Source organism: Physeter macrocephalus, chromosome 1, assembly GCF_002837175.3.
Source record: "Physeter macrocephalus isolate SW-GA chromosome 1, ASM283717v5, whole genome shotgun sequence".
Lineage (NCBI taxonomy): Eukaryota > Metazoa > Chordata > Mammalia > Artiodactyla > Physeteridae > Physeter > Physeter macrocephalus.
Genome location: NC_041214.2, coordinates 65463703 through 65480930, shown reverse-complemented (window position 1 = coordinate 65480930; position 17228 = coordinate 65463703). Strand labels below are relative to the sequence as shown.

Sequence of the window (17228 nt, the reverse complement as noted above, 5' to 3'; positions counted from 1 at the left end):
GTTATTTGTAGTGAGGTGGATGGACCCAGAGTCTGTCATACAGAGTGAAGGAAGTCAGAAAGAGAAAAACAAATACCGAATGCTAACACATATATACGGAATCTAAAAAAAAAAGTTCTGAAGAACCTAGGGGCAGGACAGGAATAAAGACACAGACGTAGAGAATGGACTTGAGGACATGGGGAGGGGGAAGGGTAAGCTGGGACGAAGTGAGAGAGTGGCATGGACATATATACACTAAATGTAAAACAGATAGTGGGAAGCAGCCACATAGCACAGGGAGATCAGCTCGGTGCTCTGTGACCACAGAGAGGGGTGGGATAGGGAGGGTGGGAGGGAGACGCAAGAGGGAGGAGATATGGGAATATATGTATATGTATAGCTGATTCACTTTCTTATACAGCAGAAACTAACACACCATTGTAAAGCAATTATACTCCAATAAAGATGTTAAAAAATAAATACATAAAAAGAGGTGACCAATATAAGGAGAAACCCTCATAAATGACAAGCCTCACTCTGTTGGCTTTATATGTACTAACACTTTTATATACAGAAAAACCACTCACACTTACATAAATCTTTAATCTGGAAAAAGCACAACTAGGGCATACATAAATGAAATCAACTTTTAGTACTTTACTAAACAGACAGGGCTCTTTCCAGGTGACTGTCGAGTGATTTATAACTAAAACCACTGAAGGCTGGAGAGGAGTATGGAAACAAGTACATCTTCTGTGGTATCTCTTTTAATCCAACTTCTTCAGTAAAGTATGTAATGCTATATAGCTGAGGGGACATTAAGAAGGAAGCCCAGCAAGGTTTGAGACACATCTTATGAACCACAGAACTGGTGTTGGGTCCTCAGCTGGTGCCAGCTCCATTACCATACCTTGGCTACCCTAGCTTGAGGGGCAGTTGCCCCCAACTTGAGGGACAGAGCGGCCCTATTTAGAGAGAGCTAAGCAACTTAATAACGTATAAAGTGCTTGGCACATAACTCGCATAATACTCAGAAGATCCTCTAACATAGGCAACATCATAGTCCTCAATTCTGGATTAAGAATCTTCCGGAGCAATTAAGTAATTAACCTAAGGCCACAGCTAAATGGGTGACAAGATTCATACCCAAGTACTCTCACTAGAAATGCTGTGCCTTTTGTCATATTTTATTGTATATTACCAACCTAAATACCAAAAAGAACCACATTTGAAGATCAAAAATCAAATCTAATACTCCCCAGTATCTGTACGGAGCATGAGAACATTGGACAAGTGAAAAGAGTTACATCCATAGAGTTTCAATTAATAAAATGGACCAAACGATTATTTCAGACTAGATGGAAATGCTGTTTTAAGGAACAGAATATTTGTTAGAAGATAAACAGTAAGTAGCAATCTGATGGTTTAATTTGTGCCAAACTGAGCTGCCTTTAAGATATTAATAATAAACAACAAGGTCCTACTGTATAGCACAGGGAACTATATTCAATATCCTGAGATAAATCATAATGGAAAAGAATGTTTTAAAAATGTATATATATATATATATATATGTATGTATAAGTATAACTGAATCACTTTGCTGTACAGCAGAGATTAACACAACACTGTAAATCAACTGTTCTTCAATTTTTAAAAAAGATATTAATAAAGCTATTAACAGCAGGAATCAACGGGAATAACTGTTGCTGCTCCTCCAGCACCTCCCCATTGACCGGCACAGAAGACACAGCCAATAACATCTTTTCAGTCCAGCTTCTCAGACACATTTACATCCATGGAAACACAGGCAGGTTGTTCTAGATTGTGTCTATGAATTTTATATTTTACACTTAAAAATGCTCATCAGTCTGGCAGTGGGCTCCATGGCATGAGAAAGGATCAAGAATCTGTGCTGTTGATAATCATATATTTATTACAAAGCAAAACAACTGTAAGTCCAAGTTTGTAAACCTGATGAGTTTCAAAGAGTGTGTAGGAATATAACCACTTAACCTTGGTTAAGGTTTGTGCCCAAAGGTTGGGCAAATGTGATTTTCTAAGAAAAGTTGTTACATATGACAAAAGTGGGTTACTAATTTAGAAAGACAGACTACAATAATTGTGTGATAAAATCATATATAATGTAATGTGCATAATTTAATCCTTATCAATGATTCAGAAGTCATTTCTAGATGTGACATCTTCTCAGTATTATTACTATGAAAATCAACTATCAAATCAACTATCATTTTTCTGTAGAAGTGAAGAATAGCATTCTACTCAATAGAATGCTAAATCCCAAAAACGTATGCCCCACTGTTTTGGTGATGATTGCTTGTGGAAACTTACTTATATTCTCTCTTGGTCTCCTTCTTAAGGAGCAGTATGAACAGTACAGGAGAATCCTCTAATTTTAGATTAGAAAAGAACCTCAGAGATCCTCAAACACTTTCCTTTGCCCTCCTCCCTCCACAAGATAAAAGTGACTCCAAAAGTCAGCCAAATTTTGATAAATGCCTAGCATGTGCTTGACACCTTTCAAGGAACTAGAGATACAGTGATGAACAGGACACATATTTCATCCTGCTAATCCTGTGTTCTGTTAGGTCACAATGCCAGAATCATAGAAACAAAGGAAAGAAATCCAAGAGAAAATGCAGAACAGGGAGACAGAGGACTTAGAAAGAGAAAACCTGCACAATGCTTTGAGGGGAGGGGGTCCATCTCTTTAATTTAGCATCGCCAACCTTGTCTGTAATCACTCCTCAGACAAAATAAGCCATAAAATGAAAATAAAGTTATTGTAAACCTGATGATGATAGAAACAAAAACAGAATGGGTATGTAAGTCCTCTGCTCTTTTCCACAGAAGCTCCCAACACCCATGCACACACTGTGTGCACACACACTGTTCACTGTGAAACATCTTCCTAACTTCCTATAGAAAAGTCAATTTTTCCAGAGGATTTAAAGTTTTGAAAGAGATTCCAATTTTCTTATTATTGGCCGCCAAAGGGGTCTGATTCTTGGTCTACCCAGGCACAGGGCAATGCCCCATGTTCCTTCCTGCTCATCATTTTTACAACGTTGAAGGTGAAGCACAGCATTAGTTTAACACCAGGCTGTAATTACCAGAGGGAAGCAGTTGAGGCTAATGCTCACAGCTCAGCCGACTTGGCTGAACAAAATGGAGAAAAGCATTCCGTGGCTTCCACCTAACAGGCCCCATTGTTTCTCCACAGGGCTCTGATTTCTGGCCAACTCTGAAAACAAGCCGCACTGGAGAATGATCAACCAAACCAGTATTTAAACGTGTTTTTAAAAAGATTTCTTGTCTCTCCCCAGTCAAGAGAAATGGAATATATACAATTTCAACAGGTATTTACCCATTAACTAATCCCCTAAACAATGGAATGGGTTAAAGTGTACTTCTGCTATAACAACAGAAACACTTATTTTGACTACTCTGAAGTTTTTAGGTTACATCAATTAATCTGGAAAAAGAAGAGTGGTTTCTCAAATGATGGAACATTAACTTGGATGTTTCACTTTGTCTCTTCATACGCTTTTTAAATCTGGGGGTCTACATGAAACCTTTCCCTGTAACTTTTGAAAATGTTTCATAAATTACTATGGAAGCATGGAACATAAAACTCAAGGCATCTGCTTAAGAAATTTTTATATATAAATTCTTCAAAAGTTAATGATGAGGTTAAAAAAATTTAAGAAAAACCAGGGAAGTATACAATGAAAGGAAAAATTTGCTTCATATGGCATGATCTCAATATGTATTGAGGAAGGCAAATTCTGCCAAACTTTCACTGAAATTGTTCTAACAGGCTTCTTCATTCTAATAGCTACCACTTAGTGAATGCCCACTGTGGACTACACACCTTGCATAGCATTTCTCTAACATCAGGTAGGCATTTACCTATGTGGCAAAAGAGTTTGTAAAAGCTACACGGAAGTAGCCATGGTGGAATACGAAGGCAGGCCTTTTCAAGTAATGTCCATGTTCTTCCTAGCTCGGCCTCTTTTCCCATAGCTTCAACCCTAATGACACTAATAAATGCTTTTACATAATGGAAATAATGGTGATAAGTGGATAAGGCTAAATTAAATTCCCTCTCACCTAAATCCACTTTCTCACAGGTGGGGAAAAAAAAAACAACCAAAAACTTAGCCTGTATTTTCTCTCAAGTTGAAAATGTCAGATCACATTTTCCTCAAACCTCCCCCAGCCTCCCACCAAAAAGTAAAGCACAAAACACACACTCACACTACAACAAAGAAAAGCTTACTATCTCAGAGAAGATTCCACTGTTCTCCTGCCCTAGTCCACACTATCTCTAAAGCCCACAGGGTCAGTCCTTCCCAACCTAAGAAAACACAGGCTGTGCTGTTGACTGTGCACCAGAGCAGAGCTGTCTCAACTCCACGTTTGTCTTTCTATAATATCATCTGCTCATTACTGACATTGGTATTTTGTCAACTTGATCAAGTTTATCAATTTATCTTTAAAGCATTTTGAGCTACTTAAGTATGGAATGAATGCTACAACCAAGAAATTGCCCATTGACTCTGTTTAGAGTGACTACTGTAATGTCTTTAATCATTTACTTGCCTCTCTCTTCAATTTTCTTACAATAATGTACCATCTCATATATGAGTAGCTGGGGTTTTAGTATTAGAGATGCACAAGTAGACACACCACACATCCACACTCACATTGTCAAAAAGCAACGTAACATGAAGCAAATACAGTTAATCCTTGAACAAGGTGGGCGTTAGGGGCACTGACCCGCCTCACAGTCAAAAGTCCACAAATTACTTATAATCAGCTCTCCTTATCTGTAGCTCCTCATCCATGGAATCAACCAACCACGGATCGTGTAGTACTGAGTATTTAGTACTGAAAAAAAATCCATCCACGTATAAGTGGACCTGCACAGTTTCAACTCATGTTCTTCAAGGGTCAACTGTATATCCATCAAAGTAGGCTCTGTCACTGACTTAGAGATCACATCATAGTGGGGAAAAGGTCAGTGAGTTCAGAAATGCCTGGGTTGCAATCCTGGTTCAACTCGGGGCCTTAGCTTCCTCGTATGTAAAGTTAGGATGGTGAAAACTAGAAACGTAAATAAAGCATTTAGCAGAGTGCACAGCATACTCACTAGTTATTACCACCATCAACACAGGCATCAAGACAGGCTGGGCCATTATTCCCAGCTGTGCCACTGTTTGCTGATTAATAATTAGGACTAGTCACTATCTTTCCCCCACCCTTTTGTAATAGCTTTATTGAGGTGTAATTTACATACCACAAAATCCATTCTTTTAAAAGTGTCTGATTCAGTTGGTTTTTAGTATATTCAGAGTTGAGTGACCATTACCACTATTTATTTCCCAAACACTGTCATCACCCCAAAAAGAATACCATACCCATTAGCAGCAACTCCCTAATACTCTCTCCCCCCAGCCCCTGGCAACAACTAATATATTATCAGTGTCTATGGATTTGCCTATTCTGAACATTATATATAAATGGAATGATACTGTATATGGCTTTTGTGTCTGGCTTCTTTCACTTAGCACAATATTTTCAAGGTTCATCCACTTTTTAGTATGTGTAAGTACTTCATTCCTTCTTATGGCTGAATAATAGTCCATTTTATGGATATATCACAACATGTTTATCCATTCATAAGCTAATGGACATTTGGGTTGTTTCCACACTGGGGTTATTATGAATAGTACTGCTATGAATATTCATGTACAAGCTTTTTTGTGTATAAACATATGTTTTCTCTCCTCTTGGGTATTTACCTAGGAGTGGAATAGCAGAGTCACATGGTAACTCTATATTTAACCAATTGAGGAAATGTCAGACTATCTTCCAAAGCAGCTGTACCATTTTACATTACCACAGGCAGTGTTTGAGGGTTCCAATTGTTCCACATCCTTGCCAACACTTGTTCCTATTTGTCTCTTTTACTAAAGCCATCCTAGTGTGTGTGAAGTATATTGCACTGTGGTTTTGATTTCATTTCCCTGATGGTTAAATGATGTTCACCATCTTTTCATGTACTATTTGGCCATTTGTACATTGTTTTTGGAGAATCTCTATTCTGATCCTTTGCCCATATTTAAACTGGGTTTTTTGTCTTTTTATTCTTGAGCTGTTAAGATTTCCTTATATATTCTAGATACAAGTCCCTTCTAAAATATATGATTTGCATATATTTTCTCCCAATCTATGAGTTCTCTTTTCATTTTGTCTATGGTACCTTGGAAGCACAAAAAGTTGTAATATGGATGAAGTCAAATTTATCTGTTTTCTTCTTTTGCTGCTTGTGTTTTGGTGTCATATCTAAGATTCCATTGCCTAATCCGAGGTTACAAAATTTTACTCCTAGAGTTATACAGTTTTAGTTCTTACATCTATGATCCATTTTGAGTTAATTTTTGTATATGGTGTGAGGTAGAGGTCCAACTTCATTCTGTTGCATCTGGATAACCAGTTGTCCCTGCATTGTTTGTTGAAGAGACTACTCCTTCCTCTACTGAACTATCTTGGCACTTCTCTCTCTCAAATCCACATTCAGAGCATTTCACTCCTTGCAGGTATACATCACTCTGATCTTGCTAATGTTCCAGCTATCAGGCGTATTACTACTCTACTTGAACCTGCAAATCTTTGAACCAAACCTATGAATCTATCCTGTATTTACTTTATTTCAGGTTGGCCAATCACTTACATTTATTTTTTTATTTTTTTTTATTTTTCTCGTGGTATGCGGGCCTCCCTCTGTTGTGGCCTCTCCCGCTGCGGAGCACAGGCTCCGGACGCGCAGGCTCATTGGCCATGGCTCACGGGCCCAGCCGCTCCGCGGCATGTGGGATCCTCCCAGACCGGGGCGCGAACCCGGTTCCCCTGCATCGGCAGGCGGACGCGCAACCACTGCGCCACCAGGGAAGCCCCGATCACTTACATTTAAAAGCACTTATCAAGTACCTACTATGTACCAGGCAGTATTCTAAATTCTCAGATAAAATCCCAATGAAGCACTAAGATTCCTGGGGATGGTTATAAAATGTACTGTGTTTCATGACAGAGATGGGGACAAAGTACCAAAGATGCTGGAAAAAAACAAACAAAAAAACCAAAAACAACCATCTCTGTGTTAAAGGTTCTAAAGTGGTCACATTGAGGAGGGGTATTTGAGTAGAAGAATTATTGAACTGTCAGACAAAGAAGGGCTCTAGAGTTCTCCAAGAAGAGAGAAATAATGGGCACAAAAGTATGAAGTTGAGAAAAAGCCAAGGGACAGAGGTTTAAGGTGGTAGCAATGTGGGGCAACAGGAAAAGGTGACTCTCAAAAGGAGGACAGGGTTGAATATTAAGAATCCATATACTACAACAGAGACCTTTAACTGTACCGCTACGCAATGTACACCCAACTCTAGATCTGAACAAGGAAGCCACATGTATTTGAGGAAAAGGACTGTGGGGTTAAGGTGTAGACTGTATTGCATAGGGACAGACTAGTATTGGGCATTCTCACATATGTCTAGCCAGGAGGGGGATTTTTTTTAAGTGATTATTTCTTCCCACAACTGCATAACAAAAATGTATTTTGCTCCTTCACAAGTCTCCTAAGACATTTTATACTTGGTTCCAACCTTCTTCATTCCTTTCAAGTGTGTATACGGTCAGCCTTAAAGAAGATGTTGTACCTCTTCAGGTTCTCAATTTTCTTCATTATAATAATCACTTTTACTTAAGACACTTCACTGTCAAATATCATTAAAGTTATAATGCTACCACTGAAGGTTATTTAACTCTGGGCCCATCTTCTGAGCAGAGAGCCCAGTCTAAAAAGAGTTGAATATGTGGCTTACAGACTGCTTCTTGTTCTTTTTCAATTCGGAATCCAAATTATTCCATTTTTACTATTCTTCAAATATCTCCTAGCACTTTCTGCCATAATTCTGGGTTCAGAAAGTGTTTCACTATGCTTCCATCATCAGCTTTATGAAAGTAAGTTTACAGTTCTGCTTTTCCTCTTTCTACTTAGATTTTCTATAGAAGTTTTTCAGAATCAGAAATATACCACGATCTAAAAGTTTCTATTTTTCCTAGGAATCCTAATAAATATTTGGCAGTTAATACAATCACAGCAACACCACTAGCAAGAAAAAGCACATTACAGCTTCTCTCCACTAGAATGTTCAATTTTTAACTGGTATTCCTTAAATGGGCATTTAGCATAAAAGGAGGTGTTATTTCAGCCATCACAATGGTGAGAACTGTACTCTGGTTCAAGGGAATGAAACACTTCCTCAAATAAATGAGTGGGAGACATAATGGAATTCTACATTCCTTGTTCTTTTCTGTTAATTGACTGGTGACATGAATGTGATCCACCATCGTGTGTCCTGGCTGGAAGGGCTTGCTCTGCACCCTTTTCTCCTTCAGTGATCCTTATTTACAAAGACTTGTGTAAAACAAGTCATTTACTTGCAACAGGGGGAAGATGGGCCAACATTCTGGCTCCTCCAAAAAAAAAAGATGTCCAGCTGGCTCACATAAAAGAAGCAGGGATGGAAAAAATGAAATTATAGTGGCTGCACTATGGCTTAGACAGTGAAGAAATGGATAAGTTTTTACATCAGAGAAGGATAAATCTTTGATTCCTGCCTGCACTTCAGCAATTTTCCTATGTAGCTGCCAATTTTTTCACCCCAGCAAAATCACTGAAAATGAAAATTACAGATTTTTAAAAACCATTTTAAAAGCAGACAGAGAGAGAAAGAAAAAAAATCTGGAAGACTAATCCAAAAAATATTAACACAAAGATTATCGTCTTCTGTGGGTAGTAAAATTACAAATATTTTCTTTTTTTCTACTCTCCTGCCTTCTCAGATTTTCTCCAATGAATATAAGATGCCATTATAATCAGAAAAACAGTACAATAGTGGCAGAAAGAGAGAAAAACAGTTGGTATTTGGGGAGGAAGTAGTGCAGGAAGAGTTCAAGTTGTCTTAGGAGCGGAGGACAAAAAACAAAAGTATATACAGATGCCCACGTTCCAGGCACCCTGAAGACTTTAAACCTTATCCAGAAATAGGAGTACAACTTTATCCTTTAACTTTAAAAAAAAATCTTTCCAACACACCTCTGAAATTGCTGCTACTACTTTTTTTGCGGGGGGCGGTGGGGGGGGCCGCGAACTGAGAGGCTTGTGGGATCTTAGTTCCCTGACCAGGGATTGAACCCGCAACCTCAGCAGTGAAAGCACCGAGTCCTACCCACTGGACTGCCAGGGAAGTCCTGCTACTACTTTTTAAAAAGCTATTGCTTTTTTTTTTTTTTTTTTTTTACTTAAGAAATAATCCAATTTCAGAGAAATTTAAGTACAAACAGCGAAGTTCTCACATCATATTCAGTAATTTATCAAGCCCAAGTCATGCCACATTACAGAAAAATGGGACTCCTATAACAGAGGGCAGACCCTATTTATGTTAACTATATGTCTCCTTTGATATTTTTTACTAATTAAGTCTACAAGTTTTTTTTTTCTAGCAAATTGTGGTACAGGTAGAAGGAAGTCTCTAAGGCAGTAGACTCAATGAAGGAATCACCATCAAATGGTCAAGTGTGAAACCCACCTCAGAGGAGGGCAGCCTGTAACCCTGCTGTGTTTCCCTCCCGCTGACTTTCTGGCACGTCAAGCGGCAAGATTCAGGAAGGACCATGCGGTGCCACACAAACAAAAATCAAAAACAAAAAAAGGAAAACAAAAAAACCCCACAACTCTAGCATTATCCTAACTAAATTAATCCTGGAATAAGGTTTTGAGGCCACATATTGTTTTGGAATAATGACAGTGCCCACAGTGAGTAGAGAAGTCTATTAAATGGTTTACCTGTGAAATATAACCTGGAGGCACGTGGATGGGAGGAATGGATCCATTGGGTGACATCATGGGAACTTCAGCAGGCCCTATAAGAGGCAAGAGTAAGATATTAACAGCTGAAGAAATATACATTATTCAAACTAATCATTGGTATTTTAAAATATTATCAAAACTGAAGAGAATCACTGACTATTTTCTCTTCAGTAATTGGTACCTCGTGCCTTAGACCTGAAATCACAAATGAAAAGGAATTCTCCAGCTGCATAAGTCAAGGGGGTGGGGGTGGGGGAACAGCTATGAGCATCTTTTTTTTTTTTTTTTTAATTTTTTTTTTGGCTGCTCTGGGTCTTCACTGCTGCGCGCGGGCTTTCTCTAGCTGCGGCGAGCAGGGGCTACTCTTCGTTGTGGTGCGCAGGTTTCTCATTGCAGTGGCTTCTCTTGCTGCGGAGCATGGGCTCTAGGCACACGGGCTTCAGGAGTTGCAGCACGCGGGCTAGGTAGTTGTGGCACGCAGGCTCTAGGGTGCACAGGCCTCAGAGGTTGTGGCGCTAGGGCTCAGTAGTCGTGGCTCGTGGGCTCTAGAGCACAGGCTCATTAGTTGTAGCACAGGGGCTTAGTTGCCCCACGGCATGTGGGATCTTCCCTGACCAAGGATCGAACCTGTGTCCCTGGCACTGGCAGGCGGATTCTTAACCACTGTGCCACCAGGGAAGTCCCTATGAGCATCTTTATAAATATTTAATGATCCTCAAAGCCTCAAGTTCCATAAATTAAGGCTGCTCAGTTAAGAGTAGTCTAACAAAGTAGGGCATAAAGTTTCCTGTTTTCCCTTTAAAAGAATGTATTATCAATATATGCTTAAGTAAATAAATTTTTAATGAGCTTATCTCCTCTTGTTTAAAAAGCTCCTATAGACTTTGGGTTTATAATTTTCATTTTGATTATTATTTTCAATAAGTTACTGTAACATGCCATTAATTTGACATAGAAGAAACCTTTAAAATATTCCAAACCAACTGAATTTGACAAGTCTCCTATAAGGCAGGGGGTAAAAACAGATTATGTTTTAAAACTAGACACTATTAGGAATACTCATACCAAATTTACTTGGATTATTTCAAAGTAAAGCATTCAATTAACAAGAGGTTAGTTTCAAAATATTAAATTCAACAAATGTTTATCGCATGTCTAAGGACACAGTGAAAGGCAAGGCAAAGCTCAGTTACCTAAGACATAGTTTGAGTTAATATTTAATTACAAGGAAACTGATTGTCATAACATCAAAATCCACTTCTGACACCCTTCCAAAGATCCTATGACTAAATGGTTTCCCTGCAAGTATAAGAACCTCAGGTCACTGGTTTTCAGTTTGACAGGTGGCTCCCCTATTTAGCAACCCATGTCCCAAATGTCAATCCAAAGCTGTGTTTCTAGTCTTGAGATGCGACTTCCTGGCTCCAAGTGCCCTGTGTTGTTTATTTGCTTTCTCCTAATGTGTGTTGTGCTGCCGGCAATGAAAATTGCTCTGCTGTAACAAAAACCAAGAAAAATACAACACTTTTCTTGGCAAAAGAAGACAGACCCTACCACCCAGTGCTGCACTTACACATAAGCACAATGCCCCTTTCACCTCACAGTACAATCCAATGTTACAACTACTTCTCCGGAAAAGTGTGGAGGGACAGGGATGCTGGGGTGCCCATCAAAAGGTCTACAAGTATAGGAAAAACATACAGGAGAAGCGCAGAAAAGATTTGAATATTCATGTTGTGGTGCGCAGGTTTCTCATTGCAGTGGCTTCTCTTGCTGCGGAGCATGGGCTCTAGGCACACGGGCTTCAGGAGTTGCAGCACGCGGGCTAGGTAGTTGTGGCACGCAGGCTCTAGGGTGCACAGGCCTCAGAGGTTGTGGCGCTAGGGCTCAGTAGTCGTGGCTCGTGGGCTCTAGAGCACATGCTCATTAGTTGTAGCACAGGGGCTTAGTTGCCCCACGGCATGTGGGATCTTCCCTGACCAAGGATCGAACCTGTGTCCCTGGCACTGGCAGGCGGATTCTTAACCACTGTGCCACCAGGGAAGTCCCTATGAGCATCTTTATAAATATTTAATGATCCTCAAAGCCTCAAGTTCCATAAATTAAGGCTGCTCAGTTAAGAGTAGTCTAACAAAGTAGGGCATAAAGTTTCCTGTTTTCCCTTTAAAAGAATGTATTATCAATATATGCTTAAGTAAATAAATTTTTAATGAGCTTATCTCCTCTTGTTTAAAAAGCTCCTATAGACTTTGGGTTTATAATTTTCATTTTGATTATTATTTTCAATAAGTTACTGTAACATGCCATTAATTTGACATAGAAGAAACCTTTAAAATATTCCAAACCAACTGAATTTGACAAGTCTCCTATAAGGCAGGGGGTAAAAACAGATTATGTTTTAAAACTAGACACTATTAGGAATACTCATACCAAATTTACTTGGATTATTTCAAAGTAAAGCATCAATTAACAAGAGGTTAGTTTCAAAATATTAAATTCAACAAATGTTTATCGCATGTCTAAGGACACAGTGAAAGGCAAGGCAAAGCTCAGTTACCTAAGACATAGTTTGAGTTAATATTTAATTACAAGGAAACTGATTGTCATAACATCAAAATCCACTTCTGACACCCTTCCAAAGATCCTATGACTAAATGGTTTCCCTGCAAGTATAAGAACCTCAGGTCACTGGTTTTCAGTTTGACAGGTGGCTCCCCTATTTAGCAACCCATGTCCCAAATGTCAATCCAAAGCTGTGTTTCTAGTCTTGAGATGCGACTTCCTGGCTCCAAGTGCCCTGTGTTGTTTATTTGCTTTCTCCTAATGTGTGTTGTGCTGCCGGCAATGAAAATTGCTCTGCTGTAACAAAAACCAAGAAAAATACAACACTTTTCTTGGCAAAAGAAGACAGACCCTACCACCCAGTGCTGCACTTACACATAAGCACAATGCCCCTTTCACCTCACAGTACAATCCAATGTTACAACTACTTCTCCGGAAAAGTGTGGAGGGACAGGGATGCTGGGGTGCCCATCAAAAGGTCTACAAGTATAGGAAAAACATACAGGAGAAGCGCAGAAAAGATTTGAATATTCATGTAACATTCCACACGACTAGAGTCGCCGCAACTTCATGGACAATATGCCAAAGTACTAAACTATCTGATAATCTCTGAACACATACAAAATACCACAGTAGTCTCTCACATAGTAACACACTGGTAATCAGTTAAAGAAAAGGATGACAATGACATAAGAATGGATAATTCCATGACCCCACTGTATTTTTAAGTACGATTCCAACTAATACATCCAGCAATCACTGAAGGCACTTTCCAAATTCATCTTCCAAATCCATCTTTCTCATCAGCTTTAGCATTTTTGCCACAGCCATTAAGACATTTAGGTATTTACTAAATATTTTTATTTGAACTGATTCACTTAAAAATCACAGACAACTATTTCACTCTTAGCCTGAGTACTATCTTTGAAATCCAAGGGTCAATGCACTCAGTTCTGTAAGCAGGCATTAAGAGCGTGGCCTCTGCCTGGTTTCATTTCCCAGCTCACTATTCACACTGATTGTGTGACGCTGGACAGTTCACTTAGCCTTTCTATGCCTCACTTGTCAATAAGAATAACAATTCCTACCTCATAGGTTTGGGTTTAAAGACTAAATTCAATAATACATGTAAAAGCATTTAGGGCAGTGCATGGCATAATAATCACTCATCAAAACGTTAGCAATCTTTACAATTTTTCTCTTTTTTTATTTATAAAAAAACAAAAAAAAGTTTTTTGTTTTTTCCCGTTCTTTCATTACAATTACTTTTTAAGCACCATTTTTTTAACAGTACATGTCCCTGTAACACACAGTCAACACGCATACTCTTTGTACGATACTGACTTATGAGGCAAACCTTCCTCATCAGATAAATATCAAATATTTCACAGTGCAGAGTGTGAACAGAAATGCTACCACTTCAATAAAGTATTACTTTTTAATCACCAAAATGTATACCAGGCAAACAGTCTCTTAACCCCAGGCATGACCCCTAAAACTGTTAAAGTCATTTGTATAAAATGCTTTAAAGAATGTAGGACAAGTAAATGATTTACAGCCAGAAAATGTTTTCTTCCTGGCCTTGGTTTCAAAAGTAGCCAAATGACTTTAACATGCTTGTTCTCCCTTCCTCTTGTCACTGTCATCAAAACCCTTTCAAAAAGCCTTGCGAAATATACAGTAATGGTTTCCGAAACTCAGCTCTGCCCTAGAACCCTAAGTCTTCTCTCCTTTCTGAAATAAACCATTGCATACACAGGCATTCAGGAGTTTAAAAGCTAGGAAAATAAAATCCCTTTCACAATGGTGGTATGAGAAAAGTTATTGTCTCCCTAAATACTTATCTCCCAATCAGTGAGTTTACTGCCTCTGCTCAACAGTTTGTGTTTGAGAACCTCCTGATACTATTATAATTCTTCCCTAATTAAAACACAAACTTCTCTTCCTAAACTTTTAGGACTACTAGATTCCTTTTGATTTTTAATCGATAATCTCGTGACACAGAAGACTGAAAGGATATAGCCCTGAGAATATGTGGAAAATGGTTCTCTTCTTGCTCAAACCACCAACACCGGATATGTGAGGGGTAAAAAAGGCACACAATCTCCCCAAACTAACTTCCTTTCTGACTGTATTGGGAAATCATCGATCTATTAAACTTTTTGGAAAAAAACTTTTTAAATCTCTTAAGATATCTGGAACCTTCTTTAATTAAACACTCTTGTTACATAAAGATAGATCTACACAAATATATATACACATAGATTAAATAATTTGAACACAAACATACACTTCCAAACTACTTCAGATATTTTTTCTTTTTGAGTAACTAATTAAGAAGCTCAGCTAGAGACCACATGAACTCTTCCAGAGACAGATGAAAGATGTCACATGTACAATTTCTAGAACTGGAACTAGAATGTTTGCTAAAACCCAAGTAATTCCATGAAAAAAATGCCTTGGGAAATTTGATCAATTTCAGGCTGTGACTTCAACAGTCAAGAATCCCCCCCCTTTTTTTCTTTTTTTTAAACACCTTTATTGGAGTATAATTGCTTTACAATGGTGTGTTAGTTTCTGCTTTAAAACAAAGTGAATCAGCTATACATATACATATATCCCCATATCCCCTCCCTCTCATCTCCCTCCCACCCTCCCCATCCCACCCCTCTAGGTGGTCACAAAGCACCAAGCTGATCTCCCTGTGCTATGCGGCTGCTTCCCACTAGCTATTTTACATTTGGTAGTATATATAAGTCCAAGCCACTCTCTCACTTCGTCCCAGCTTACCCTTCCCCCTTCCCCCTCCCCGTGTCCTCAAGACCATTCTCTAAGTCTGCGTCTTTATCCCTGTCCTGCCCCTAGGTTCATCAGAACCATTTTTTTTTAGATTCCATATATATGTGTTAGCATATGGTATTTGTTTTTTTCTTTCTGACTTACTTCCCTCTGTATGACAGACTCTAGGTCCAACCACCTCACTACAAATAACTCAATTTCGTTTCTTTTTATGGCTAAGTAATATTCCATTGTATATATGTGCCACATCTTCTTTATCCATTTATCTGTCGATGGACATTTAAGTTGCTTCCATCTCCTGGCTATTGTAAATAGTGCTGCAATGAACATTCCCTTTTTTTTCATTGAACAAGATGTGAGACACAAACAAGAACTATGATCAGTTTATAGACATTAAAAAATTTAACCGCAATATGCAAGTACATGGTCTAACATCTTTTTTTTTTTTTTTTTTTTTTTTTTTTTTTTGCGGTACGCGGGCCTCTCACTGTTGTGGCCTCTCCCGTTGCGGAGCACAGGCTCCGGACGTGCAGGCTCAGCGGCCACGGCTCACGGGCCCAGCCGCTCCGCGGCATGTGGGATCTTCCCGGACCGGGGCACGAACCCGTGTCTCCTGCATCGGCAGGCGGACTCTCAACCACTGCGCCACCAGGGAAGCCCCATGGTCTAACATCTTAAAAGTCTGCTAGCATTTGTTAATGAATTGATTTTTCATTTACTTACAGCAAACTGTGAAGAATAAAGGTTGGAGAGCGGCTTAATTATTCAACCAACAATAATTCATGCAATGATCCTACAACTTTATTCTCACATCAAAGAGACTGAAGGAAAGTCCAGCAATATATTTCTAGGGACACATAGCTCATGGAGAGCTTCTAAGCCCCTGCCATGGCTGTACAACCATTCTGCTTCACTCTGTGCTTCTTCCCTGTTACCAGGGATTCCTCCAGAGCCCACACATGTAGATACCCCTTGCTCTGATACTATATTCAGAATATTTACCCGTCCTGGGAGAAGAGTTAACTAGACTGACTCGAGGAGAACGTACAAATGAGGTTTAGACATCTGAAAGTGGTGGAAAATGGGAATCCAGGGTATATATTATCATTTAAATTAGTCTCAGAAATAGATTAGCTATAAATAATTAATTATACCACAATTTTGACATTCTGAAATGGTATTTTTTATAAACTGAATATTCGCCAGCAGGTAAACAAGTAGTGAATAAGCAGAATGTTATGATTGTAATTGTCTATAAACTGGTACTTGTGTGTCCAAATGGCTACTTTCAACAACAGCCATTACTAGTAATAAATCACATTCTTAGCTTATTAACTTAAATATTATCTTGTTCAAAAAGGATGAAAGGGGTGGCGGAGGGGAAGGATGTAAGAGGACTGAGATCACAACACAGCAAGATAAAGGAAAACTAATGAGAAAAATAAAGCAAGGGCAAAACATTGATGTGATAAAATCCAATGAACCCTATTTAAAAAAAAAAAAAAAGACACCTGAGTCTTTCTAAATAGCCAAAAGATAATTTCTTGCTCGTTGAAGTAGTCATATGGATAAGGCCACAGCTAATAGGTAACCAGATAATTATGGTGAAAGCACTTATCAAAACAAATGGTCTAAATAAAAGTAGACTTGTGGGCTTCCCTGGTGGCGCAGTGCTTAAGAATCCACCTGCCAATGCAGGGGACACGGGTTCGAGCCCTGGTCCGGGAAGATCCCACCTGCCGCGGAGCAACTAAGCCCGTGAGCCACAAACTACTGAGCCTGTGCTCTAGAGCCCGTGAGCCACCTGAGCTCACGTGTCACAACTACTGAAGCCCGTGCTCTGCAACAAGAGAAGCCACCACAATGAGGAGCCCGCACACAGCAACGAAGACCCAACGCAGCCAAAAATAAATAAATTAAAAAAAAAAAA

General features: G+C 39.1%; 1 protein-coding gene across 8 annotated transcripts in view; it reads right to left on the bottom strand.

Annotated features, from left to right (window-relative positions):
• The window catches only part of FNDC3B (fibronectin type III domain containing 3B), a 386791-nt gene that overhangs the window by 184394 nt on the left and 185169 nt on the right, over positions 1 to 17228 (bottom strand). For all 8 annotated transcript variants that reach the window (XM_055083800.1, XM_055083804.1, XM_055083816.1 and 5 more), the window contains one exon: positions 9914 to 9990. In XM_055083800.1, the coding sequence (XP_054939775.1) occupies positions 9914 to 9990 (77 nt within the window). The remainder of the gene's footprint in view (positions 1 to 9913; positions 9991 to 17228) is intronic.